General features: G+C 36.9%; 1 protein-coding gene across 8 annotated transcripts in view; it reads left to right on the top strand.

Annotated features, from left to right (window-relative positions):
* tcf12 (transcription factor 12) overlaps positions 1-27,080 on the top strand; it is a 146,514-nt gene that overhangs the window by 42,856 nt on the left and 76,578 nt on the right. For all 8 annotated transcript variants that reach the window (XM_051115187.1, XM_051115185.1, XM_051115192.1 and 5 more), the window contains exon 5: positions 5,061-5,163. In XM_051115187.1, the coding sequence (XP_050971144.1) occupies positions 5,061-5,163 (103 nt within the window). The remainder of the gene's footprint in view (positions 1-5,060; positions 5,164-27,080) is intronic.

Raw genomic sequence — 27,080 nt, 5'->3', positions numbered from 1 at the left:
CAAATATTGTTCTGTCAAACCATACATCAATGGAAAGCTTATTTATTCAGCATTCAGATGATGCATAAATCTCAGTTTCAAAAATTGACCATTATGACTGGTTTTGTGCTCCATATTTATCACAAAACCTGTTGAAAAAACAACATATTCACTACATGCACCGCTGTTCAAAAGTTAGGGATTAGTAAGATTATATATTATATATATATATGATAAGAAATGTTGCTTGAGCACCAAATTGGAATATCAGAATGATTTTCTGAAGACTGAAAATTCAGCTTTGCCATCATAAGAATAAATTAGATTTCAAAATATATGAAAATATAAAAGAGTTGTTTTAAATGCTAATAGTATTTCACGATATTAATGTTTTTAATCAAATAAATAACGCTTTGGTAAGCATAAGAGACTTCTTTCAAAAACACTTTTGAAAAAAATCTTACTGACCCCAAATCCTTAAATAATAGTATTTTTAATTAAATGAAGTAATGTATTAAAATGGTGATCATTCTTGTCTGTAGAGGCCTTTGTAAACTGTTCATGATCCGACTCCCCAGGTTGATTTAATTTTATTTTTACATCGGATTAGATGTCAGCAGCGCTCAGACCACCAACCACTGTTTTGCTTAGGAATTTGTAAAAGGTCTGAATGCATAATAAGTGTGTAACAGGCAGTGCAACAGGAAATTTTTGTTTAGTTACAGTTTTCAGTGAAGGTCAAATTAAATGAGGAAAAGCGTGGAAAAGTAATATACCATAATCACAAACATTTTTATCCAGACAGAATTACATTTCTCAGAGGAACCCAGAGTTAGAAGAAAACCAGGTCTTTGTTTGAAACCATTTAAAGGCTGGAATACACTACATGACCTTGCTCAAATTTTTTATTGGCCTGATTTTAAGTCTGGATGTATGCTAGTTTCGAAAGAGTGAAATATTGTGTATTGTATTTTTTTTGTTTCAAACTATGATTCCATCCAGTTGGATGATTTCAAACATGTTTGATATTTTGAGCCGATTACATGTTATTTTCAGTTTTCTCCTAGCAACAAGTAACATGTTTCTGGATGAGTTTGTTGTGTTCGCAGCGACTTGAAAGTCTGGTAGTGTGTGACCCTCATTAAGTGCTTTAAGTCGTTAATTCTTTAACAGTTTACAAAGTCGGCCAGTGTGTGATGTTGTAGTGTTTAAAACCCTAAACAGATTTTAAAAACTGTGCAGTGTATTCCAGCCTTACCATGTACATGTTACTATTCAAACGTCTTGATTAATTGGATCGCAGCAGTGTCCATTGCTTATGGCCAACAACAAAGTTTGGAAGCCATTGTCTGAGGTTTGATCTTATCGTGAGAATCTAGTTCAGTCTTTTGTGGTTTACCCTTAAAAAGCCACAAGAGCTTTAGCAGAGCTGCAGCCGGTTGCTGTGAGAAACCTGCTAGATTTAATCAGCGTCTTCATCCGTCACATTACTTTTTCACAGTCTTGCTACACTCAGATCTGCTATCAGATAACTAAATAGGGGCTACGGCTTTTCCGTATTTCTGTGTTACCTGCAAAGAGCACGGGATCCTGTCGACTAACGTTTCCCTTGTTCTCTCACACGGAAACTGTGAACCATTTTAAGCAGGCTCTTTTTCACAAGAGCGAGTCTCTCTCTACTTCTCCCTCTCTGCACGCGTGTGATTAGTGGACTGTGAACAGACTGGAGCCCCGGCTAGCTGACCTTGGCCCACAGCCAGGCATCACATCCTGGGCAGCCGTGGCTTCAGGCCTCCCATCTGACAGCCCAACCCGCATGCACCACCTCTGCCGCGCACCCCGCTGTCCCATAGTGCCTCGCTCCCGTCCATCACGCCACTATCACCCATCCCCAACGCCTTAAAACGGGACCAGGGCACTCACCTGGGATGCGAAGGAGCATCTGAGAGATGTTTTCTTGAACAGAACGCTGGTTTGCATGCTTAAGCAGCAACATGGCAGTTATTTAGACAATTCGCTGCTGACAGCGAGAGTATGAGCAACCAGCAGTGCATTTTGAGATTGCGAGGCAGTATGATTGATGATCTAATGGTCTCACTGATCTCCTCATCATCTCAGCTTCCCATCCACTGTACTTTTCTGACATTCAGGCAGCTGCCATTGGGCAGACTCAAAGGCCAGGAAAGAAAATATGGATGATAAAGAGGTTAAAGGGATAGTTTATGCAAAAATGAAAATTCTGTTCAGTTGCTCACCCTCGTGTCGTTTTCACCCATGAGCATGTTTGAACTTCCACAAGAACCAGTGAGGATTGTTTTGACATGCCAACCAAGTAACACAAAACCCTACATTAAATCTGTTTATAACATAACGTGAAGACATGGGTGTGTATATATATTTATATATATTTATATATATATATATTTTTTTTTAATCTGACAATTCTGAATTTTTTCCTCAAAGTTGCAAGTTTACATTTTATAATTCGGACTTTTTTTCTCAGAATTTGGAGAAGTCATAAAGTCAGAATTGTGAGATATAAGCTAGAATTGCCATAATTTCTCACTATTGCGACTCTGTGTCTCACTATTGAGACCTTTTTTTTGCAATTGCAATTTACATCTTGCAATTGACTTCTCTCAATTTATCCTGGATTTTTACTTTTCTTCTCACAGTTTTTACTTTTCTTCTCACATCTCGTAATTAATTTTTTTCAGAATTGTGATATAAACTCGCAGTTGCGAGTTTTCAAGTCAGAATTGTGAGATGTAAAGACGCAATTCCAAGTCAAAGTTAAAATTGTGAGATACAAACTTGCAATTGCGAGAAAATGTCAAAATTGAGAGTTTTATCTCACAATTCTGACTTTTTGCAATTGCGAATTTACATCTCGCAATTAATTTTGGGATTAACTTTTTGGACTTTTTTTCAGAATTGTGATATAAACTTGCAATTGCGAGTTTTGAAGTCAGAATTATATAAAGATATAAATTAGCAGTTGTGAGGGAAAAAATCAGAATTACGAGTTTTATCTCACAATCCAATTGCGAATTTACTTTTCACAATTCATCTTGGATTTTACTTTTTTTCCTCACAGTTGCAAGTTTACATCTTGCAATTCTGACTTTTTTTTTCCAGAATTGTGATATAAACTCACAATTGCGAGTTTAAGTCTGAGTTGTGAGATAACGTTGCATTTCCAAGTCATAAAGTCAGAATTGTGACAAACTTGCAATTGAGAGAAAAAAGTGAGAATTGCAAGTTTTATCCTTAAAATTCTATCACAATTCTGACTTTTTTCGCATTAACAAGTTTACATCTCGCAATTCATGTTGGAATTGACTTTTTTCCTCACAATTGCAAGTTTATATCTCGCAATTCTGACTTTTTTTTTCAGCATTGTGATATAAACTCAATTCTTTATATCACAATTCTGTAAAAAAAAAGCCTGAATTGTGTGATGTAAACCTGCAACTTTGAGGAAAAAAGTCAGAATTGCGAGATGCAAACTTGCAATTGCAAAAAAAGGGCTTCCATATGAAGAAGACATTATTTTTATGATGTCACTTTGAATAGACTTTCAGTGGATGGACAGAAATTTCTCAGGTTTTGTTAAAAATGTCTATCTTTTTTTTGAGCATTAACGAAAGTCTGGAAAGAGTTTGGAACAACACGAGTTTGAACAATTGATGACAGAATTTTTGTTTTTGGGTGAACTATCCCTTTAATTGTATATGTGCATACATTTGCGTGCATCTGTGCTCTACCCTCAGTCTGAAAGCTTACTAAATCATGCTTACCAAATTGCTAGGGAGGACAGTGCAGTTCGGGGGCTTGTTTTTCGCCTGCCACCCCCTCCCACTGTGTCTCTTCAGGGGAGAAGCTATTAGTCAGGCAGTTCATAGCGTTATTAACACAAACGGCAGGAACACGATAGGGAACCTCTCTGCATCGATTCTGCCCCGCACAACACTCCATTGCCTTTGAAATTACTCAATCGCCATCCGTTTGGAAAACAGACAGAAAAATAAATCACGCATAGTAATAGTCTGTGATACATTTTTTTTGTTGAAAGCGGAGAAGGAAAAGCCCACAGCAATGGACAGCCGGCAGCTGTAGGCCCCTCAGGAGAGAGTTAATATGGTTTGGGGGACACATTTGACTGTAGCGCCAGGCGGATTTTCACCGGCTCCAGGATTAACGCAGCCACAGAGTATCTTTTATTGGGGGGGACTCTGAGTTTTAAAGGCCCATACTGTGACCGATATTTAGACCTAAGCCCCCCAAAGCTGATAACGGTCATGAAAGGGCAGACCTCAGCTGCCGAGGAGAGAACCTGACTTATTTATTCTACTTTTTAAGTACGAAGAGGCTTTTGGCATAAAGACATGATCTGTGTCGAGCTCTAGTAAACACGTCACTTCATCAGTTTTATGCTATTTTTGATGTGTTGCACTACCGTTTTGCACGCACACAAATGCGTGAGTCTAGCACTTTTTTTTAGCAATATACCACATAGAAATGTTATCATGAATGAAGGGTGACAAAAAGTAGGATTGTCACACAAAGCCAAAATGTTGCCTGGCAAGGGCATTTACAACCGAGGTAAAAACTTCTAGAAGATGTGCGCTAGATGTGACACTGATCTTAACAATAAGCAAAACACAAATCATTACTCTTTGCTTAGAAAACAAAAAAGTAATGTCTGAATTATTGTTATGTCCCTGTACGGAGAGAGCATGGAATTAAACAAACGGTTTTAATGTGACATGAATTTTGTTGATGAATGCAAATCGCGTCTTTTGTTGTTGTTTGTGCCCCATTAACTTTATTACAATTACACTATTGCAGCGCAAGCGCTATCTTCTCTTCAGGGCTTTGTTTGCCCTTTTAATGAAATTCATCAAAGACTTTGAAGAAAGTGTTTTTTAATGAGGAGAGTGGAGAAATATCGATCGTTTCGGGGGACAGTTGACCAGTCGCGCTCCCCTCTTTTTCCCCAGTAATTAGAAGAGTGTCATAGCACTCAATTAGCAGGTCCAGCTAATAATGTGTTTAATGCTGTGATCTCTTTCCCCCAGGGGTTTGGAGACAGCCCTCATTATCCTGATCACTTGAGTGACAGTCGATTAGTGTCCCATGAAGGATTGTCCCCAACACCTTTCATGAGCTCCAGCATAATGGGTGAGTATCCAAGGTGATTCTGACCCTGCCTCTCTTTCACACCCGTCTTTCTGTCATCAATCCATTTAGCAGTTTGTGGACTGATCAGGCGTTTCTCTCTGAAGGCAGTCACCACAGGAAGTGCAAAAGATGGGTGAGGATGTTGTGATTATGCATGCGGAAATGTATAGAAATGATTTAGTTTAATATTATTGTAAAAGAGTAATTTTATACAACACCATTCAGAAGTTTGGGTTTAGAAATCAGGAATATTAAAGGGGACATCAGATGCAAAATTCTGTTTTGCATGCTGTTTACATATAAATGTTTCTTAGTGTGTGAACACAACCACACCACAATGATAAAAATCCATTCACTCTTTTTTTTTTTTTTTAATCCCAAAAAACCTAATCAGTCTCTATCAAGCTGCTTTGATTTTCTGAGAAGTATGGTGTCATACTGCTCAAGCCCCGCCCATGACTGCTGATTTCTGTCCTGTATTAGCATATTTCCGCCGTCAGCCAGTTGTACATTGTCTGTCATTTTCTTCAAGCTCGAGCAGCTCTAGCAACGTCCCGTAAGCAATACAGCTGTTTTCTAGTTGGATGTAAAAGTGAATATAAGAGTCTTCATTTTCTCCTGACATCAGAGCCACTGAGGGCGCAGTGGATTAGTTTTGTTTTTAATTGTACCGCGCCACCGAATGCATAAGAAATGAAAGAGAGGGGTGGAGTTAGCAGTAGCAGGGCTTTACACTTCTTTTTTTTTTAGGAGCAGTTGTGCTCAAAATGTCAAAACTTTAAAAAAGTGTGTCAAAATTTAAGGAGCACCTTCTAATCAATAGTCAAAAAATCTAATAAAAAATTAGCCTTCCCTTTATGAGGTGATATTTGGCTCCTTAAAGTGATACACAGGGGAATTTTGTTTTAACTTCTGTAATGGGATTTTTCTAACTTATGTATGTCATCTTTTATGTCAAATTTAAAAAAAATATATATATTTTATATTTTTTAAAAATTTCTAATTAAAACAGCAGAATAAGAACAAGTAGAATGCGAATAAGTAACCAGTCAAAAGAAATCAGTATTATCACAAAATTAATTCGTACTGCAGAGGTGGCACAGAAGAACACAAAAGTGGCTTGTAGGCGTATTTTCATATGTTTAACAAGACTCAGAGGTGCAATCAAATTCATAAATTCATGTTGAGGTTAATGTTTTAAATATACAATTTTGAATATAGAAATATTAAATGATTAAATAACTGAAAAGATACTTTAAAAATGAAACTAAAACTGCCAGTAGATGGCAGCAAGTCACTGATTTAATTAGTGAATCATTCATTCATTTGATTAGTTCGAATGGCCGATTCATTCAGGAATAAAGCAAGTGACTGGTACTCCTTAATATTTTTTCATAGTCGTATGGAGTAGTTAGCAAAAGCGACTGAAATGTTCACACTGTATAGACCTAAGTAGCTTATTATCATTTAAAGTGACATGCCCCAAAATAGGTCGCTTTTGTGTTTTACACAACCTTTTAAGGAATTTTAACAGAAGGAAGGAATTTTAACAGAAGTATGTTGCAGAATCTTCATTAAGGCCCTAAAGAATCATACCAGCTTGAGGAAAATGCATCCGATGTCCCCTTTAAAATGTGTTTTTTTTTTTTTTGTTTTTTTTTTTAAAGAACTGTCTTATGTTTACCGAGGCTGCCTTTATTTATGTGGAACACAGTGTGAAATCCTAATCTTTTCTAATAAATTGTGTTCTATATTAATATATTTTGTATTCAAATAGAAATCAATTAAATAGCTATTTATTCTTGTGATGACAGCTGAATTTATGACAGTAGTCATTAATCCAGTCTTCGGTGTTCATTCAGAAATGATTGTAATATCCTGATTTGCTGCTGAAGAAACATTTCTTATATAAACAGTGTTGAAACAGCTGTGCTGCTTAATATTTTTTTCCTCATTGAAACTGTGATACTTTTTCAGTATTGTTTGATAAATAGAAAGTTCAAAACGGCAGCATTTTTTAAAAATAAAAATATTGTAACACTCTTCACTGTCGCTTTTAAACAATTTAGTGCATGCTTGATGAATAAAAGTTATTTTCCAAAAAGCCCCCAAACTTGTGAATGGTTATATATATATATCATTTTGTAAAATCCAAATATTTATTTTAAATAATTTAGTTTTATTTACTATAAAAGAAAATAATCCCTGTTCTTTTGAGTCATGATGACTCACTCTGAAAGTGAGTTTAGTAACTGCGCTGACAGATTTACTGAAGAATTCGTCAGAATGATTCACACAGATTTATGAATCTTTTTTTAACCACTTGACAATTGGTCATTCGGTCATGACTAATAATAAATGATAACAATGTACTGTTAGAAATGCATTCTTTATTTTATGATATACTATATACAGAATAATGCAATATTATAGTAATTTTCCTTGAACATCTGTCCCCAAACATCTTCCTGCTGTGTGACTGTCTTCGGAAGTTGACCCTCCCCCAGGGTGGAAGTCACACCATCAGTACAGTTTTCCATCACAAAAGACTGTCTGCTAGCTAGCAGAAAAGCCACCGGCTTCTTCCAGTGGCACACTGCATTTTTTTGCAGGGGAGAGTGAGAAGGAAGGGAAAGAAGGGAGAGAGAAAGAGAGAGAAGGAGGGGTTTCAGGGTGGTAGTGAAACAAACAGATGGGCCAAAGATCATTTTACACACACACAAACACCCTCAGCCACGGACTCTCTCGAATCTCTCTCCTCTTTCCGAAGAGGTGTGTGAAACTCTACTGATCTTGCTCCACTTCCTCTTTTGCTTCCAAAAATGTTTCAAATAATTTTCCATCTGTATTAGTTTGTGAGTTTGTGCTTGTTTAGCCCCTGGTTTTTACTGCTTGTTTGCTGACTCCACAGACACAAAGCATAATACACATTATTCAGCATCGAGATGACGTGCAGTGCAGATTCTCAAAATTGCACACGGTTATTTCAGTCGTGTAATTTTGGAACATGTTGATGTTGTGGATAATTTTGTCATTGTGAACACTGTATTGCTGCTGTTGCTGTATCTATGAGCTATTTTCCTTAGTGCTGTCTTTCTAAAAGATAGTGCCAGGGTGTCATTTGCTTGTTTTATTTGTGTTTCGTTCAAAAGATGATTAAGATAATGTTAAAAATAGCATTTCCTTAGATATTTATTGGGCAAAATGGCTTGATTGGAGTCACAATGGGCTGTTTATCCCTTGAACGTGATTGATGGATGTTGTTAGATCCGAGGTCTCTGTGTCTGCCGCTATTGTGATGTGCTCGCACATGACAGCTTTATGGGCTGCTGAACCCCGGCTCTTTGTAGCATCACCCTGGAGACCGGTTGCCATGTAAGGTGGCAAGTTTACGGATGGGTGCTACTGCACCGAAACAAAACGTTATCTCTCTAGCAATTGATCTGCATTTGTGTGTGTGTGTATGTGGTGGAGGTAGGAAGGATGTTTGGTTTTCTTCTGTCCTGTTGATGCAGCACTAATTATGCCTATAAGTAGCAAAATATGGAAATGATCTGGAACAATGATGTGTCAGGGAATTAGACAATCTGATTGCACGGCTAAATTGCCTGCGCTATCTTGCTGGGATTGGACGAGGAGACTGAGTCTTATCAAATTGAATTTCAGCAGTAATATCTGGGATTTACATGGAATTACCCATTTCGGAGCAACCTCATTAAATCATCTCTGAAAGGTTATTACTCACCAATGAAAAAGGCAGAGCTCGAATGTGAATGTAATACAATTAAGCATTAGCATCACACGAATGGCATTTCTGAGGGAACCCTGGCCTATGAGTTACTCGTGGGTTTACGTGACCCATTTTTTCCCTGCGTGTGCCGTTTAAAAACAGAGCCGTGGTAATCTAAGTGGATTATCTCGAGACAAATCCCGGTGGTCTGCGGTTTCTTGAAGGAAATAGAAATGGTAGGCTGGCACTCGTTTGTTTACCTTTTCAAACTGTTTGCGCCTGATAAAACCGTCTCGAATCTCGCTTTTTCATTCAGACCCGTATGTAAATAATGCATAAAATGCAGCTTCGTTTAAGCTATAATCTTAACACATGTAAAACCTTGTTTGTCTGTGAAGTTAATATAAAAAATGCCTCTGATTTGCTTTCATAAACCATTATCCCATTAAGCGGTTTAATTTGAATGCTTCATTTAGTAGTCTTAAATATGCCTGTGGGGGCTGCAAGCGTTGACCTGGTTCCATGCGCTCTCTAAGTGAAGTATGACATGTTGAGAGCAGCTTGGGGTTACCTGGGGTCAGCTATTGTGTATGATAATGAACTTGTTACAGTTTATAGTGCGAGGCAGATGGCTGGTAATGACTGTTTATTTGACATAACATTTTAATTAGAGTAACCGCTGCTTGTTCTGAATAATGGAGATCCATTTTAAAGGTCACACTCTCTTCGGCTGCGTTTGTAATGGATTTGAGCTTGTGTACAACTACGTATCAGATGATAGGAGCAGAATGCGATCCGTGTCTGCGCCTTACCTTTGAGGGTTGTCTCTGAATGGATAGATATTGCGCTTTGTTGCATCATCTTCCTATATGGTGCATTGAGACCCCATGGGTCGGTGTGGGTGAATGTGGCGGTGTGTATTTCTGCTGTATGCTTGAAGAAAGCCCACGAGAGCGTCGAGGTCAGAGGTCAGTCAGTCTGCGCCGCACGTGCCGGGGCCCCGTTCCAATCCTCTTACCCAGCATCCTCCTCGCCTTTCGGCTTGCACGTGGCACCCACACTGTGACGGCTAAAACCGTCCCGTGCTGTACGCAATCCTTTGATGCGGCAGCCGATGGCATCGAATAATGCGTAATCGTAAACCTTGTCCGATGTGAATTAAGTTCTGCAGACATGAACTATTTCTGTTCATTTTCAGAAGCCTAAACTTAATTTGTTTATCCCTATAATCAATTTGAAATAACATCGATCAGCCAACCGTAGCATGTCCGTTTGTAATGTGTAACTGGAGCGTGTTGCATAATGATGACTCCATGTTGAAGTTTTAAGCAATATTTAATAAGGCTTAATGCAGCTTTAGATTAAGAAGAAATCTGCATGCACATAGAGAATCCTGCTTCTTCAGCGCAGCCAGTATTTACTGGTCAAACAGATTACCATCACAAAAGACAAATTAGTTTAGTACTTTGTTGACATTCCAAACTCCATGGGTAACAGTTGGCACAGATAGAGCCGGTCTGGCTTTAGACTTGATGAAATGGTCTACAACAAAACACGGTACATGAGTTTTAAATTGAATGCTCATTGGAAAAAACGCTGCAATCAGTTGTACATGTGTTTTGCTGTAAACTTCCTGAAATCTAAGGTGAAGCTTGTTGCTTTGCAGCTCAAGGGAAACTTGTGATTTGCGTTAGATGGGAATAATGCACATACATGCTCTCAGGAAGCTGTGTTTCCTGGCAAAACACTCACCTCCGCTGGAGTTTGGTGCTGGTTTGTCGGGTCACGCTCATTCCAGTGAACCTTTTTCCCAAAAGCGTTGTGTTAAATAGTCATCAGTAGGACCAGATGAAATATGTGGCTGCAGATCTACATAGAAAGCTGCTGAATTAGTTCTTTGCATTCACATTTTGACAATTGTTTTGTTAATACAGTCGAAATTTTAGTAAAATGACTGTGACATTCTCCCCAGAATGAGAATTCTGTCATTTATTACTCACCCTCATGTTGTTCCAAACCTGTAAGACCTTCTTTCATCTTTAGACCACAGGATATTTTTGATTTAAATCGGAGACCTTTCCGACTCTGTGTAGTCAGCAACACAACTACCATGTTGAAGACCCAGAAAGGTAATAAGGACATTGTGTAAAATAGTCAGTAGTCATACTATTCATTTTAAGAAACTGCAAGAATACTTTTTGTGTGCAAGGAAGAAAATCTATTGAGTTTCATCAAAAAATGTGTTCCGAAGATGAACGAAGGTCTTGCGGGTTTGGAATGGCATGAGGGTGAGTAATTAATGACAGAATTTTCATTTTTGGGTGAACTAACCCTTTAACCCTTAAATGCATGACTATTTCGCCAATCATTATTACATATTCAGGTCTTTAGCAACCCGGACCTATCTATCCAGCACGAATGGATCTCTGACTTCTGCAATAGCAAAAAATTCTCTTGATATTGTAAGAACAATTACAGAAGAATAAAATAAAGCATATTTCGTTACCTTTTGAAACTTAGAAGAACTTAGCGATTGTACCATTGCTGTCATCATCAGAGTGTAATTCCACAGTACGTTCAGCATCTGGCTCATATTCGCGATCTTAACCATATTCTCAAAACTATCATTTTCAATGACTTCAAAATTAATATTTTGATCACTGACAGCTTATTCACCACATCCACCATCAAATAACAGTGACATTTATATGTTATTGCATACAGTAACTGATCTGCAGTGTAGCCATTCAAACCAGTTCCATATTTTCTGATGATATTCTTTTGTTTTATGCCTGCGATAATTATGAGTGAAACATCACGTCATTATTGACAAACAGTACACATCAAACAGCGCTATCTCGAGGAGTAAAACTGAATTGCATGCATTGAGTCATCAGATATTTACATATATTTGCGCACAAAAAATCTAGTCTCTAGCGACATACAGACGATTACTCAGAAAACAGAGAGAAAGGGTAGTAAATGACGTGCCGAGACCCGAGGTATGCATTTAAGGGTTAGTTAGCATAACAACATCATTTCATCTGCTAGCATAACAACATTGCATTTCATCATGACCAAAAAGTATGCTAAAGTAGTAAAATGTAAAATTTGTTCAGCTGAAATAGCAAGTTTACTGCTGTACTACTGGTTAATCAACTAATAGCACAACCCTGAAAATCATACAGTAAATTACGTATCTACCCAATTTAAACAAGTGGCTAAATGAAAACTTTAATTTTGGCTTCAGGGATTGTTTAAAAAATTAATTTAGGTGTAATATTGCATACCAATACAAGCATTATACTCTAAGATTAGTTTGTGTTTGAAGACCTCATGAAATGGTTTGACGAGTGCAGTTCTTTCATGTGTTCCTGCATATTGACAAAACAGAATGTATTTTTTATATTATTAAAATCCATAAAACATTATTTGCTTTTTATTAGAGAGCATCTGACTGGACAAAAACTGAAACATGAATCACTTTTCCTGTAAGAGCAAGACTATACATTTTAACTCTGCTAGAATTGAATTCTCACAATCGAATGTAAGCTCATATTCACTTCTGTCTCTATCCAATCAGCAACTGATGGATGGAACCAGTGGACAGAGTCCAACTTTTTTTTTCTTTTTCAGTAATCCGTTTTCACTTGGATGTATGTCATAATACAGATTTTTTTTTTTTTTTGCTACTAAGCTTACATTGTTACTTTAAACTTGGTAAGAAAAATCCAAATCAACACAGAAAATGTGGAAAAAGTCAGTGACCTTTAGTGTTTAGTGAGTCTTTTCATAAAAGATCTCACTTTACCCCAACCAGTCAAACCCCCTCTTGCTGCTTTTAGATTAGTTTTTAGCACTTGTCTTCTTTTTCATAAAGCCTCCTGGTTTTATTTTCAAGATGACATGTATTGAATTTTTGACTTCACATACTCTCTGATGAGATGAAAGTTTGAGATGAGAGAGAAGATGACATCTGATGAAGTCACTGAAGTTACCATCTCATTGTGGAATTTTGGATTTCTGCTTTCAGTCACACTGATGGCTGAGCATGAAAGAAAGACAAAAGATATTACAAGGACATTTCCGGACTTCCTTGTATCTGAGAAATTCTCTATTTTTACTGTTCTGTTCTTCCGCAAGCCACTCATGAAAGATTTCAGCTGGTTTAGATTAGTCCATTTGATTTAATTACCATAAGCGAGTCTGTGTGTGTGTGTGTGTGTGTGTGTGTGTGTGTGTGTTTGAGCATGTGACTGTGTGTTTGTCACTCGCCAGCATTTCAATCCATGTGCCTGTCTATATTTTTAACAATGCTGACTGGCTTGTGGATGCACTCACGTTCCTGTGGCCTGCCGCACATCCTCTCTGTTCTATTAAATATAATCTGCTTATTATTAGCAGCATCAACACGCATGCACACACACACATACTGTATATACAGCTCGGTTTGCAACTGAAGTGATTCAGTAAGACTTGGATTTCTTCTACCGGGTCCAAGCCTTCTGTATGCATCTATATTAAGCTGTGCTAGTCAGCGCTGATCTCAGAAGACGCATGAAGTGATTGCACCGGCGTAATATCGCCTGCTTGATCAAATCTATTAGTTGGCCTAATGTAACCCAGGAGCTTGTGTTCCTCACCTGGGACATTAAAAGGTTCACCAACACTCCTCCAGTTCAAATCTCCATCCCCATCTCTTCCCTAGAGAAGATGATCATGGCGTGTCTGCCACCTCTCACCCTAGTGGCACCTAAACGCTCCTCTCCCAGGAGCGCTGTATGAAGGCGGCAGTAGATATTGTTAAAGTGTTGCTGTTGTTCTGGCCTGCCCGAGTGATGTAGCCTTAGTGACAGAAAGCAAAGATGAACTGTGAATGGAGTCTCAGATTCTGGGCTTTACTAGTGATGGATATCACAAAACAATAACTCTGATCTTTAAAGGATTAGTTCACTTCCAGAATAAAAATTTCCTGATAATTTATTCACCTCCATGTCATCCAAGATCAAAGAAATTAAGTTGTTTTTTTTTTGAGGAAAACATTCCAGGATTTTTCTCCATATAGTGGAGTTCAGTGGGGATCAGCAGGTCCAAATTGCAGTTTCAGTGCAGGACTCTACACAATCCCAGCTGAGGAGTAAAGGTCTAGCGAAACGATTAAAATAATTAAAATTTCTGTACTTTTCAAATCACTAGCTCTGCGATGTGCATCTGCAACTTCACACATTACGTAATCATGTTGTGAATGTCACGCGTGGTTAGTTTTTCATCTGTGTACTCCGGTTCCTCCTTTCTCCTTTCCTCCTCCAACTTCAAAATCGTCCAACATCTTTGTTTTACCTTTTTTGCTAGACACGACACTTGTTCCTCGGCTGGGATCGTGTAGAGCCTTTTGAAGCTGCATTGAAACTGCAGTTGGCCTTCAAACCGTTGGCCACCATTGAAGTCCACTATGTGGAGAAAAATCCTGAAATGTTTTCCTCAAACATCTTAATTTCTTTTTGACTGAAGAAAGAAAGAACTGAACGTCTTGGATGATATGGGGTGAGAAAATTACCAGGAAATCTTTATTCTGTAAGTGAACTAATCCTTCAAAGTGCTTGGTTTTTGTTTTCCAAAATGTTTTGTCAAATTTGAGCAATTATTGTGTAAAATAAATATTTTAACTCCAGGAATTAAATTCAGTATTCATGTATTGTTTAACCAATATTATATTGCATTACATTACATCATACACTGCCCTCTAAAAGTTTGGAAACGTCCTAGAAAAGTGGGGTTTTGGACAATATTGGCATGAATCCTTTTTAATTTGTGATAATTTTGCACTGATAAAGGGACAACACAAACTACGAAAACATATTTTATTACAGAAACAGTTAATACATAGAAAAAACTTAAATTTTCGGTTCATCAAAATATCCACCATTAGCAGCTATTACAGCTCTGCATAATCTGGGCTTAAATTCATTGTATTCTAAACTTAATTGGCAATCAATTGTTGAAGCTATTAAGGTGTTGCTGACCCAAAAATCTTTTAAAAACCTGAGCCAAGTTTAAACCAGTAACCAGGCATCACAGCTGGCAAAGCGGCATGTCTGACTTTGACATGTATATATTGCCATTATTATGTAATCAAAATGAAAATTGTTATTGCTGGTCTTCAATGATAATGTCAAGTTACTTTAATGTATATGCACCAAAAAATGATAAGGATTTATGCTGATATCGTCCAAAACCACACTTTGCCAGGCAAACTTTTGGAGGGCAGTGTATACAGTTTACACAGTAAGATTTTATTTGGGGGTCAGTAAGAATTTTTATTGTTTTTGATCATCACAGAGGCTGCATTTATTTGATTCAAAATACAATAAAAACAGAAATATTTTGAAATATATTTTACAGATTAAAATAACCATTTACTAAATGAATATATTTTAAAATGTAATTTATTCCTGTGATGGCAACGCTGGATTTTCAGCATCTTTACTCCAGTCTTAAGTGTCAAATGATCTTTCAGAAATTATTGTAATATGCTGATTTGTGACTTTTATATAGTATACAAACTACAATAAAAAAAGTGCTGGTGCTGTTATTAAAGAATGTTGTTATGATGTTATGATTATAATGTTGTTATGCCTACGTTCACTTGTAGTGTTTCAGTCTATTTTAGTTTTAAACATTTTATTTATTTAGTGAAAGTTTTTAATGACGGCAAAATTTAGAAATTTAATGACGGCAATTAATTGATTAAAGGGTTAGTTCACACAAAGGAAAATCCTGTCATTAATTACTCACTCTCATGTTGTTCTAAACCCGTAAGACCTTCGTTCATCTTCAGAACACAAATTAAGATGTTTTTATGAAATTTGAGAGCTTTCTGACCCTGCATAGACACAAACATAACAAAAATGTTCCCAGGCCCAGAAACATTCGATAATGGCCAGCGTACAATACAATCAGTTCAGTACAGTCTCACCCTTTTTTTGTTAGTCTAAAAGTTTTTGAGACTAAAACTACAGTATCACTCTTAGCAAGGCCATTTCCTTCAGCAGAATTATATATTCGGTTCATAACGCTCTATATACTGCAGTTTTGGCAGCTTGCTTGGAGTAGCCCATTGTTTTTGAGTGTTTCACACAGGTGGTTTGCAGTCATTTAATCTCTCTCGGTGCTTACGCCTTGTGCAAAATAATTGTGGAACGGCACACTAATTTCCGAAATTTGCATCCCAACTTTCTGCCTGCAGTGCGTGTGGTGTTAGCGTGGCGCTCCCGCGCATGCCGCGCCACTAAATGAATTCTCCATGCATAAGAGAATTGTTCTCATCTGTTTCTCATCTCCTTTGATGAAACCTAATGGCTTTCCAGGAAATGAAATTATGCAGTCATTTAGTGACAATGCAAAGTGTGCAGAGCGTTTTGTAGCCCGGGTGTGTTTTTTGTTTTGTTTTGTTTTTTTTTCTGTGTGCACAAGAGGAGCAGCACAGAGATGCCAAGATGCATCTCGCTATCCTTTTGTTCAGCTGAGGGAAAGAAAAAAAAGATTTGTCCCAGTGCTCGGCTTATCTGTGCACGTCTCGTACTGCATGTGATTTATTTATTTATTTGCTTTTTAATTATTCCTTACGGCCGAGCATGAAGCGGTATGCTCTGCTCTGGTTCCCTGGTGTGTAGCGGGAGAGGCAGGTGTACGTGTGGGGCCTCTGAGGGCCGCTCCTCTGGCTGGCACTCTGATTGTGACCAGGTGCTGCTCAGGTGCACGATCCCGTAGAGCAGCTACACAACACAGCAGGGCCGCAGGTGCATTCAAGAACTCTCTCTCTCTTTCTCTCTCTCCACCTCCTCCCTGTATACCTCCATTTTATCCTCCTCCTGCCTGTCACTCCTTCCTTCGTCTTTCTGCTTACTAATGCTCCCTATTAAGCATGTCTGTCTTCCACCTACCCTTCCAATTATGTCATAACCCTCTCTTTGTGTTTGCATGTACTACAATTCAGAAGTTCGAGATCAGTAATGTTTTTTTAAATAGTTTTAAGTCTCTTATGCTTACCAAGACTGCATTTATTTGTTTAAAAAAATACAACAAAAACTGTAATATTGTGAGGTATTATTATATAACTCAAAATAACTGTTTTGTTATTTTGTTAGTTCAGAAAACAGTGTGATTTTCTCAGAATATACATTTATACATGGAGTCATTTGTCAATGATTTAGAAATGGTTCGTTCGAAACGGTTCGTCTGTGAACCCCTCCCTTTCATAAGCCTACTCTGCTCTGATTGGTCAGCTGGCCAAGCATGTTGTGATTGGCACAGAGAGGAGTACTTGAGCAAGTTAGTGAGTGTTACCATCTTTGTTGCCAAGTCCCCGATTGTTTTTGATGTTGTGGGTTGAAGCCACCCTAGTAACATAAAATTTAGCCCTTGGAATGCAAATTTACCAGGGGAACCCTGAAAAAAAGCATTTTTTTTTTACACCCCGGAACTCGATTTTTAAAGGGGAACCCTTTTTGAAATGCGATTGGTTTTGAGTAGCCCTAACATGCACCTTTACATAAAACAGCAATATAGTGTTCAATCCGTTCTTAAAAAAATTCTGACATAAAAAACATTTTGTTTAACACTTATGCAACGAATCATTAGCACAAAAAAAACTTGCTACTTTGAGCACTCACTTGAAAATGTACACATAACAAATCAATCGTACTTACAGGTAGTGGTTCGGAGATGCTTTTTGGTCCAAATAAAGAAGATTAGAAACCAAACAACATAAAAGCCAAGATTAGAGAAGCATTCGTCGGTAAAATGACGAGCACAACAAAAGGTTTGAATTGTATTGTTGTGGTATCATGGAAAAAAAATAATTTTAACCGCTGATTCTTTACATCATCAACTTTTGGCAATGAAAACGAAGCAAACTTGCTTTCACATCGCAGAACACAGCGTCTTTTTGACATGATGTAAACACACTAACTAACAGTGTTTGTGGGCAGGTCAGACTGTTCGTATTTCACGGGCAGGCGGGGATTATGCTATTATATTACTCAATGACATAGATCGGAAACAGGCGGAAGATTCGAAAATATGACGACTCGTTAAGGCGATTCTGACTTTTCGACTCTTTCTTTTGAGAGATGATATCCTTGTGCATAATTTTTGGATTAACTTTGCAAACTATTTACATGGAAGGATAACTACGTTACAAACTGCAAAAATATATATTTTTCGAAAACCCATATGACCTGTTCTTCAAAATACATTGAAAAGACAGTGTTATGTCTCACAGTTTATTACTAAAACACCTATCTGAGTCACCTATCTGGCTCTAAGGAACTGTTGACTGTGTTCTTTCATTTAAGAATTAAGGGTCATAGTGTGGTTTTAATAACAGTTATTTTTATAATTAGTTAAACTGTTGATTTGTCCATGGAAATGTTTCTTTGCCGTACTTTACCTTATTAATTACTATCAAATAGTGATTGCAGACCTGTAAAAACATGAATGAATAAGCACATTTATATATAGCTCACACAATGAGTGTTAATTTTAAATTGCTGTGTCAAGTTACAAGAAGTTACATTTTTTAAAACACACCTTTCTTCGCTGCACTGCCCTGCATATGGCTGTTTTTGAATGCAACAGTGCGTTCTGTGTGAACGGCCCTTGTGAATCAGTCAAGGTTGTGAATACTTTAACAAGGCACTGTACATGACATTCGAGCAGCCTAAACTTTAGCCACTCACACACAGGAGTGTTTAAGATGCTGGAAGCAATGTGTGCTGACACAGGCTCAGAGCAGACATCTGTAGTGGTGTGGGAGTCTGGTGGCACTAGTGCGAAGTGTAGTGGATGTAGCTGGTCATTATGCAGAGCTCCAGGGTGCGCTTATCTGTTACTGCGCTCAACCAAGCGTGAAGAGCCCAAGACGGCCTGAAAGGCCACAAATCCCTCTCCTTCGCTTCTTCTTCCAACGACGCCCCTCCTCCCTTCCTTACATCCTCGCATCTATCCATCCACCCGTCATCCGCCCTTGCCCTGGCTTCCCCAGGCCCGGGCCTCTGCACGGAGGGGGTGAGGCGAGCCGACCGGCCGGCCAGCCAGCTGCAGAGATCAGCTGGGGCCTGGTGCGCTCATGTCTGCAGGGCTGTTCGCAGAGGGCCAGGAAAACTCTGAGTTGTGCGGGGGAGGGCGGCAGAGCTGATAGAGCCCTGGTGATAGAGAGGTCCTGGAAGCCTGCTGTCACAGGCCACTGGGGGTGACTGAAATTACCGCCTGAGCTAATCTGTCTACAATGCGTCTGCGTCGTCTATAGAGTTCAGTTATCAAAGATACAAGCCGGGGAAAAAACCATGACAGCAAAAACAACAAAAATTTTAATGGCATACTGAAAGCTGAAACTGAAAGTTACAAGGACGGTGACGCACATGCTCAGCTGTCACATTGCAAGTATGCATGGTGGTATCTGACTAGAAAGCCAAAGTATTATTATTCAGGTGGCTTGCTATAAGCATGTTACCAGTTTAACTACCTTCAAAAGGTCATTGGATGCAAAACGCACTTTTACATGTTGTTTGAACATAAATGTGTGTTGGCAGTGTGTGTACACAACCACCCTATAATGATAAAAATCCACCTAGTGGTATTTTTTTTATCTTTATAAGTAATATCCCCTTTTTCAAATCAAGCCATTCTCAGCATGTTGTCTATGTGACATCACACAGACCAAGGCCGCTCCCATGATAGTTGATTGACATGGTCGTCTTACCTTAGACCTGCCCTGAGTGAGCTGATTAGGGAACCAGAGCAGAGCATACCGCTTCATGCTCGGCCGTAAGGAATAATTAAAAAGCAAATAAATAAATAAATCACATGCAGTACGAGACGTGCACAGATTGAGCGATTGAGGTGTTTTGTTGTTGGATGTAATAATGAACATAGCAGTCATCATTTACTCCCAACGTCTGAGCTGCTGAAGACGCAGAGGATTAACGTTACTTTGATTTTTGAAGGAAATGTGCCTGACGTTCTACATAAATGCGTCTATGTTCGCACGGATCATTCGTGATCCATCTTCACCTACAGCAGAAGTGAGGTTTTTTTATGCAAATCGCCTTTCCTAACGATGTGCTAGTTAGCAAGTTTAGCAGCTAAATGTGGTTAAAGTAAACAGAACAGCTTGTCAGCCCACAGAAGAGAGGGGCGGAGTAAGCAGAGCTCATTATAGTATTTAAAGGCAAATGCGACAAAATGGCTAGATCTGAAAAAGGCTGATTTTGACAAGGTAAAAAGAGTGCTTTTTACACTACCACTGAGAAATTTTAACCAAAGTATGTTATAGACTTTTCACTAAGACCCTAAAAAATCATATCAACTTAAAGAAAATGGCCATCTGATGACCCTTTCAGGATTTCCACGGTAATAGGAAACCTGGAAATATCAGGAAAAATTGTGATTTCCATGTGTGGAAAAGTCATGGAAACTCCATGAATCCCAAGAATTCATGGACATTTCTTAATATATGTTTTTAATGTATTTTTTTTATTATTTATATTGATATGTGTAAATATTCAATATGTATTTGTTTGTATAAATGAAGAGTTCGGATGCAAAACCAGCTAAAAGCCATCTCGGTCAAAAATGAGATAATGATACTGAGTGAATGCTCCTGACACATAGTATACGTCCATCAAATACTTTTACTTAAGACTCGCTAAATTTCAGCCTCAGCCCAATCAGAAGTGCCAGTACTTACATAGAAACCTATACAAAGTAGCCAGAAAGAAATGCTCATTTTAAACAAATACGTCAGATGGATTTAGAGGCTTTTGCATCTGAAATATAATTATAGATTTTTGTGGATTTTTATTTATGCTACTGTTCAAAAGTTTGGGGTCAGTGAGATTATTTAAAAATAAATTCATACTGTTTAGAAAGGATGTTTTAAAGAATTAGAAAATTTCCTGATGATTACTCACCCCCATGTCATTCAAGATGTTCATGTCTTTCTTTAGTCGAAATGAAATTAAGATTTTTGAGAAAAACATTCCAGGATTTTTCTGCATAAACTGGACTTCAATGGGGATCAACAAATTAAAGGTCCAAATTGCAGTTCCATTGCAGCTTCAAAGGGCTCTACACAATCCCAGCCGAGGAATAAGGGTCTTATCTAGCAAAAAGATTGGTAATTTTCTAAAAAAAAAAAAAAAAAAAAAATTCATGTATTGTTGTATGTTGGAAAGGTCGCCCTACCCTACTATTTTGAACAAAGTACGCAGATGAAGAACTAACCACGCGTGACCTTTTTAACGTGATTGTGTAATGCATAAAGTCATATACGTGATGAGCATTTGTGTTTAAAAAGTATATACATTTTTATTATTATTTTTAGAAAATGACCGATTGTTTTGCTAGATATGACCCTTATTCCTTGGCTGGGATTGTGTAGTGCCCTTAGAAGCTGCATTTAAACTGCAATATGGACCTTCAACTTGCTGATCACCATTGAAGTCCACTGTAGGGAGTAAAATCCTGGAATGTTTTCCTCAGAAACCTACTTTCTTTTCGACTAAAGAAAGACATTAACATTTTTCTTAAGAATTTTAAAACCCAATATCTGCTCAACACAACAACTTAAGAGTCATGGAAAGTCATCAGTCAAATAGTGTGGGAGCTCTGTTTTTTAGCTATCTTGCTCAGCAATGTTTTCTTTTAAAATCATGACAGTAATTAATTCCCCTAGTATTGAACGCATTAGATTGCAACCCATACTTGTGTTCTGACACATTTTGCATGCAACTACATGAAATCGAGCCTATATAGCTGGAATCGTGTGAGGCGGAGCACTTGTGTATGGTTCAGGCCTTAGAATAGTTTGGATTCTTTTGTCTTTAATATCTTGTGCCCACTAGTTCAACTCATGATGCTGTCCAGAAATGTGCCAGAAATCTCAATAACGCTGAATGACACATGAAAAGGCGACGCCTACATTCTGCATCCATGTGCAGCACAGTTGGATTTACTCAGTAACACGAGCAGCATGTGGCACTTTGGGCTTTGATGACTGTATCATTAGCTGGCATTATTTAATCCAATCCCGTTACATGCATAACGAAGCCTGAACAAAACAACACCCAAATCTGCTTTCAGTCTTTATTGGAGTGTATATGCAGGATTCTGGGCTGTGTTTCTCTGTCCTTCATGTTTTCTTTGCCATTCATCTTCCACTTTCGCCGCATCGCTCACATTTCCCTGCACTCTCGATGTCTCCACCCATCATCCCCTTCTCTCATTAACCCCCTCTTTTCCACTAATCTATCGCCATTTTTAATCTGTCTCGATTTCTGGTCTTTTTTTCCATCTATTTTCTTCCCCCTTGGCACTCAGCAGCAGCTCATGCCAAAGAAAATATTAGTGATTGTTAAATGAAAATGCAAAGTTGAAGGGCAGTGATTCATTAGGAAGGAATTCTGCCAGTGAAACAAATGCAGTCTGGACCCAGAGCACCCTGCTGCTGTCAATGACTTTACCAGACTTCTCTCTGTCTCTCTCGCTCTCGCTCTCGTTCCCTCTTTCTGTTTCTGTCTCTCTCTTTCAGCTTTCAGTTTCAAAGTACTTTACTGGTATGATTGTTTTACACACCTTATTACCGAACATCAATACAAATGAAGAATAGTGATGAAAAAAGATGCCAGTAATGGTAGTAAAAATAATCTCTATTATACAATAAACTAAAATGTAATAAAAACAATAAAATAATTCAGCAAGAGAATTCTTTCATTTACTTATTAGTTTTATTCAAAGCATACTTTAGTCTATGTATAATTTTTTAGTTTCATTATTTTCTTTATTTTCTATAGTTCAGTTAATGAAAAAGCTATGAAAACTTCATTTAAATAAGCAGAAACTCTGAAAGCAGTGTTTCCCTGTGCGCTCAGCCACTAGGCAGAAATTAAATGTGGAATTGTGTATTCACCATTTCATTTGATAATGAGTTTTATAAATGTCAAATCATAAAAAAATAAAAGTTTGGTCTAACCTGAAGAAATTATGTTTATATTGCAAAAAATATTACTGCTGAACAGCAGAATGTACTTAAAGTAATAATAATAATATTAATACAATTAAATCATTATCACAATATCACAAACTTTTACATTTGTGTTTTAATTTAAAAAGTGTATTTTCCAAAATACAATTAATAAAAGATTAACCAAATTATTAGTTTTATATATTGATTTGTTTACCAGTTTTTTTGATATTGTATTTGTATTTAACATTGCAGTGTTATTCTGCATACTCTGCATGATCCACTATAAACCAAAATCTCAAAAAATACAATGAAGATTTTTGGTCACTAAAAACTTTAGCGAATCTCAAAATAAATATTTAGTTTTTATACATTTCATTGTACTGTTGTGATGTGCAAGTTTATAAAATAGTGTGGGTTTTTTAATATTTAGCATGTAATAATAAACATGAAATATCAGTTATTGTCTGTAACTTAAAAATAATTATTGGTTGCACTACCAGTCAGAAGTTTTTGAACAGTAAGATTTTAATGTTTTTTTAAAGAAGTCTCTTCTGCTCATCAAGCCTGCATTTATTTGATCTAAAGTTCAGCAAAAACAGTACAATTTTTTTTTTTACAATTTTTTTAACATCATTATTCCAGTCACATGATCCCTCAAAAATCATTCTAATATTCTGATTTGCTGCTCATTTATTATTGTTATTATTATTATTATAATGTTGAAAACAGCTGATTGTAATTTTTTCAGGTTTTTTGATGAATAGAAAGTCCAGAAGAACAGCATTTATCAGAAATAGAAATCTTTTGTAACATTATAAATGTCTTTATCATCACTTCTGATCAATTTAAAGCATTCTTGCTAAATACGTGTTAATTTCCATAACCTCCCAACCCCCCCAAAAATTATAATAATATAAATGTTTCTTGAACAGAAAATCAAGCTTATTTGAATGATTTCTGAAGGATCAAGTGACACTGAAGACCGCAGTAAAGATGCTGAAAATTTAGCTTTGATCACAGGAATAAATTACATTTTAAAATGTATTCAAATAGAAAGCAGTTATTTTAAATGGTACAAATATTTTACAATATTACTTCTTTTGCTGTATTTTGTATCAAATAAATGCAGGCTGGTGAGCATGAGCAGGCTTTTGACTGGTAGTGTAGTCTGTATCCAGAATTTTATCATTTTTAATGTTTAATATGCATTTTTCTTAATGTTTTGTGAATATTTACATCAATACCACCACAGCTTTCCAGCATATCACAGCTACTAAAGATCATTGCAGTGTAGAAAAAGCAGTTTGTAGGTATTTTCAGGCACCATGTCCAGTGAAAGACAATCTCCCCCACAGTCTTTCACACGTAGGCATGCGGTGTGGAGCGATGTTGGAGCATATGTTCTTCTGAAGGCTGATGGCTAATGGGCTGTGTTGAGTATAATTACGGAACGACCTGTTGAAATGAGAGGGGGCTCATGGGATGGACAGTAGGGCTTCTGGCTCCCACCTGTGTGTAGCCGAGCTCCTGCTGTGCCCCACAGGTGCAGTTCTTACATATACACATGCTCACATGTGCACACATACACACACACCTGGCTCGGGGTCTCAGGTGGTGAGCGTGCAGTCAGTCTGCCTAGAAATAACCCATCCTCCCCCACATCTAATCCAGAGAGAAGAGATGAATCCCATGAATGAGTGGCTGTGTGTAAGACTCTGAGTGCAGCAGCACTCCAGCATTATCCACACATACACATACAGTGTAGAATCCAAGGGCCTGTCATTGTTTGTGAGGGAAAATGAATGCAACCTTCAGATTTAAACCCTCACAATAAACACACATACAGTTTAGCTAACTTGCCACACTTTTATAAAGAGCACCTTTACATCATCTACAATCTGGATGTATTACCTTACGAATAATACATTTTCAGCATTTTCTGTTTTAAAACATCTTACGTTTTCTGTACATTTTGTATAATGTTCCATTTAATTCATTGTTTAATGTTTAAATACTTTTAGTTGTATCTCAGTTGCTGACATTAAAGTACACTACTGTTCAAATATTCAGGGCCTTAAAATTCTAGTAAAAACAATGGTTTTAAAAGCAATCACATAATCACCAATAGTGTTAATTTTGTCATCCATTTTTTAATTTAGACTTAGTATTTTTAATTAGTCTTAGTCCTGTGACAAATGTACTTTCTCATATTTAGTCAACCTTGTCCTGTTTTTTAGTCAATTAAATGACCGAGTGTGTTAAATGGTTAAACTGCTAAGAATTATTTTTGCTCAGGATTATAATCGTAATGATTGTTGTCATTTGAGAACTCTGTTTTTGCATTTCAGCTATTGCACTTTCACCAGTAAGTACAAAATCAGTAGTATGTTGACTCATATACATGGTTTATTTGGCCTCATCTTTTGTACTGATTTATTATAGGCTATTTTTTATATAAATTACATCAAAGACCTATGCACTCCCTGTGTCTACATTATGAAAACTAGTAAGACAAACAAAAGATATTATAACAGTTGTAGAGTAGATGCATTTATTCAGCAACCACAATCGCAAACAATATTGTCAAGATCTCATGACAAACACAGACAGGCTGAATGATGCTTTTATTTAAGTTGAACCATAAATTATTTTTAATAAACTCCAATTTGTTTGTTGTAGGTTTCAGATCATCGTTGGCGCTTTTGAAATGAAAAGTGAGCATGTGCGCATGGTTGCCAGATTGCAAAACACCAAGCAGTAAAAGTGTCCTTTTAAAAGAGAAGCTCTGATTTGGGGATTTGAGCTCTTGATATCTGGCAACCCCACACATGTACGCTTGCGCAGTACAGAAGTCTGCAATAATATATTGTCTCCTTTTTTGTGATGAAAATAATTTGGGTAATTTTTGTTTTTTAAAATACATTTTAGTCTTGTCTTTTTCGTCAATGATATTGCATGTTGGCGGTGTTGCCAAGTCTGCGGTTTTCCTGCCGAAATGGGCTACTTTCATACTGTTGGGTTGTTTTTCACATCCGCGGGTTGAAACGACCCCAGTAATGTAATATTTAGCCACTGGAATGCAAATTTTACCAGAGGAACCCCACCACAAAATGTGTATTTTACCCACTCGAAATGCGATTGGGCTACCTTGGGCAAGTTTTGCTTAGCAATTGGGCAAGTAATTTTGTGAAATATTATTACCTTTTAAAATAACAATGATCTATATTGATATATTTTAAAATGTAGTTTATTCCTGTTTATTAAGCTGAACTTTTTTCCAGTCTTCAGTGTCATTCAGAAGTCATTCTAATATGGATTTGCTGCTCAAAAAACATTTCTTCTTATTAATTTTGTGGCAACTGTGATTACTTTTTTTCTGGGTTTGTTTTTGATGAATAGAAAGTTCAAATAAACCATTTATTTAAAATAGAAATCTTTTGCAAAATTATAAAGATTTTAGGGTTAATTTAGCTCAATTTAAAACAGTAATATTGTGAAATATTATTCCAATTAAAAATAACAATTATCTATTATATATCTTAAAATGTAATTTATTCTTGTGATGGCAAAGCTGAATTTTCTCCAGTCTTCAGTGTCATTCAGAAATCATTCTAATATGCTGATTTGGTGCTCATAAAAAATTTCTTCTTAATTTTGTGGCAACTGTGTTTTTTTTTGTTTTTTTTTTAAATAAATAGAAAGTTCAAATAAACTATTTATTTAAATTAGAAATCTTTTATAAAAAGTTTTTAGTTTTGCTTTTGCTCAATTTAAAACAGTAATATTGTGAATTATGATTCCAGTTTAAAACAACCATTATTTATTTTGTTATTTTTTAAAATGGCATTGTTTTTTTCCAGTGTCACATGATCCTTCAGAAATCATTCCAATATACTGATTTGGTGCTCAAGAAACATTTCATCTTATTTTTCGGTTCATCATCAGGATTTTTTGATTAATTGAAAGCTCAGATGTATGTAAAATATAAATCTTTGTAGTATTATAAAGTTTTTATTGTTATTTTTGCTCAATTTAATCCATCCTTGCTGAATAAGCATTAATTCTTAAAAAAACGTTGGGCCAAGCGTTTGAACACTAGTGTACCTCTATATTATAAAACGGATCATTCCAATCCTGGCTTCTGATTGGACAGTACAGAGC

This window comes from Labeo rohita, chromosome 7, assembly GCF_022985175.1.
Source record: "Labeo rohita strain BAU-BD-2019 chromosome 7, IGBB_LRoh.1.0, whole genome shotgun sequence".
In the NCBI taxonomy this organism is placed as follows: domain Eukaryota; kingdom Metazoa; phylum Chordata; class Actinopteri; order Cypriniformes; family Cyprinidae; genus Labeo; species Labeo rohita.
This window is presented reverse-complemented; position numbering and strand designations above follow the sequence as displayed.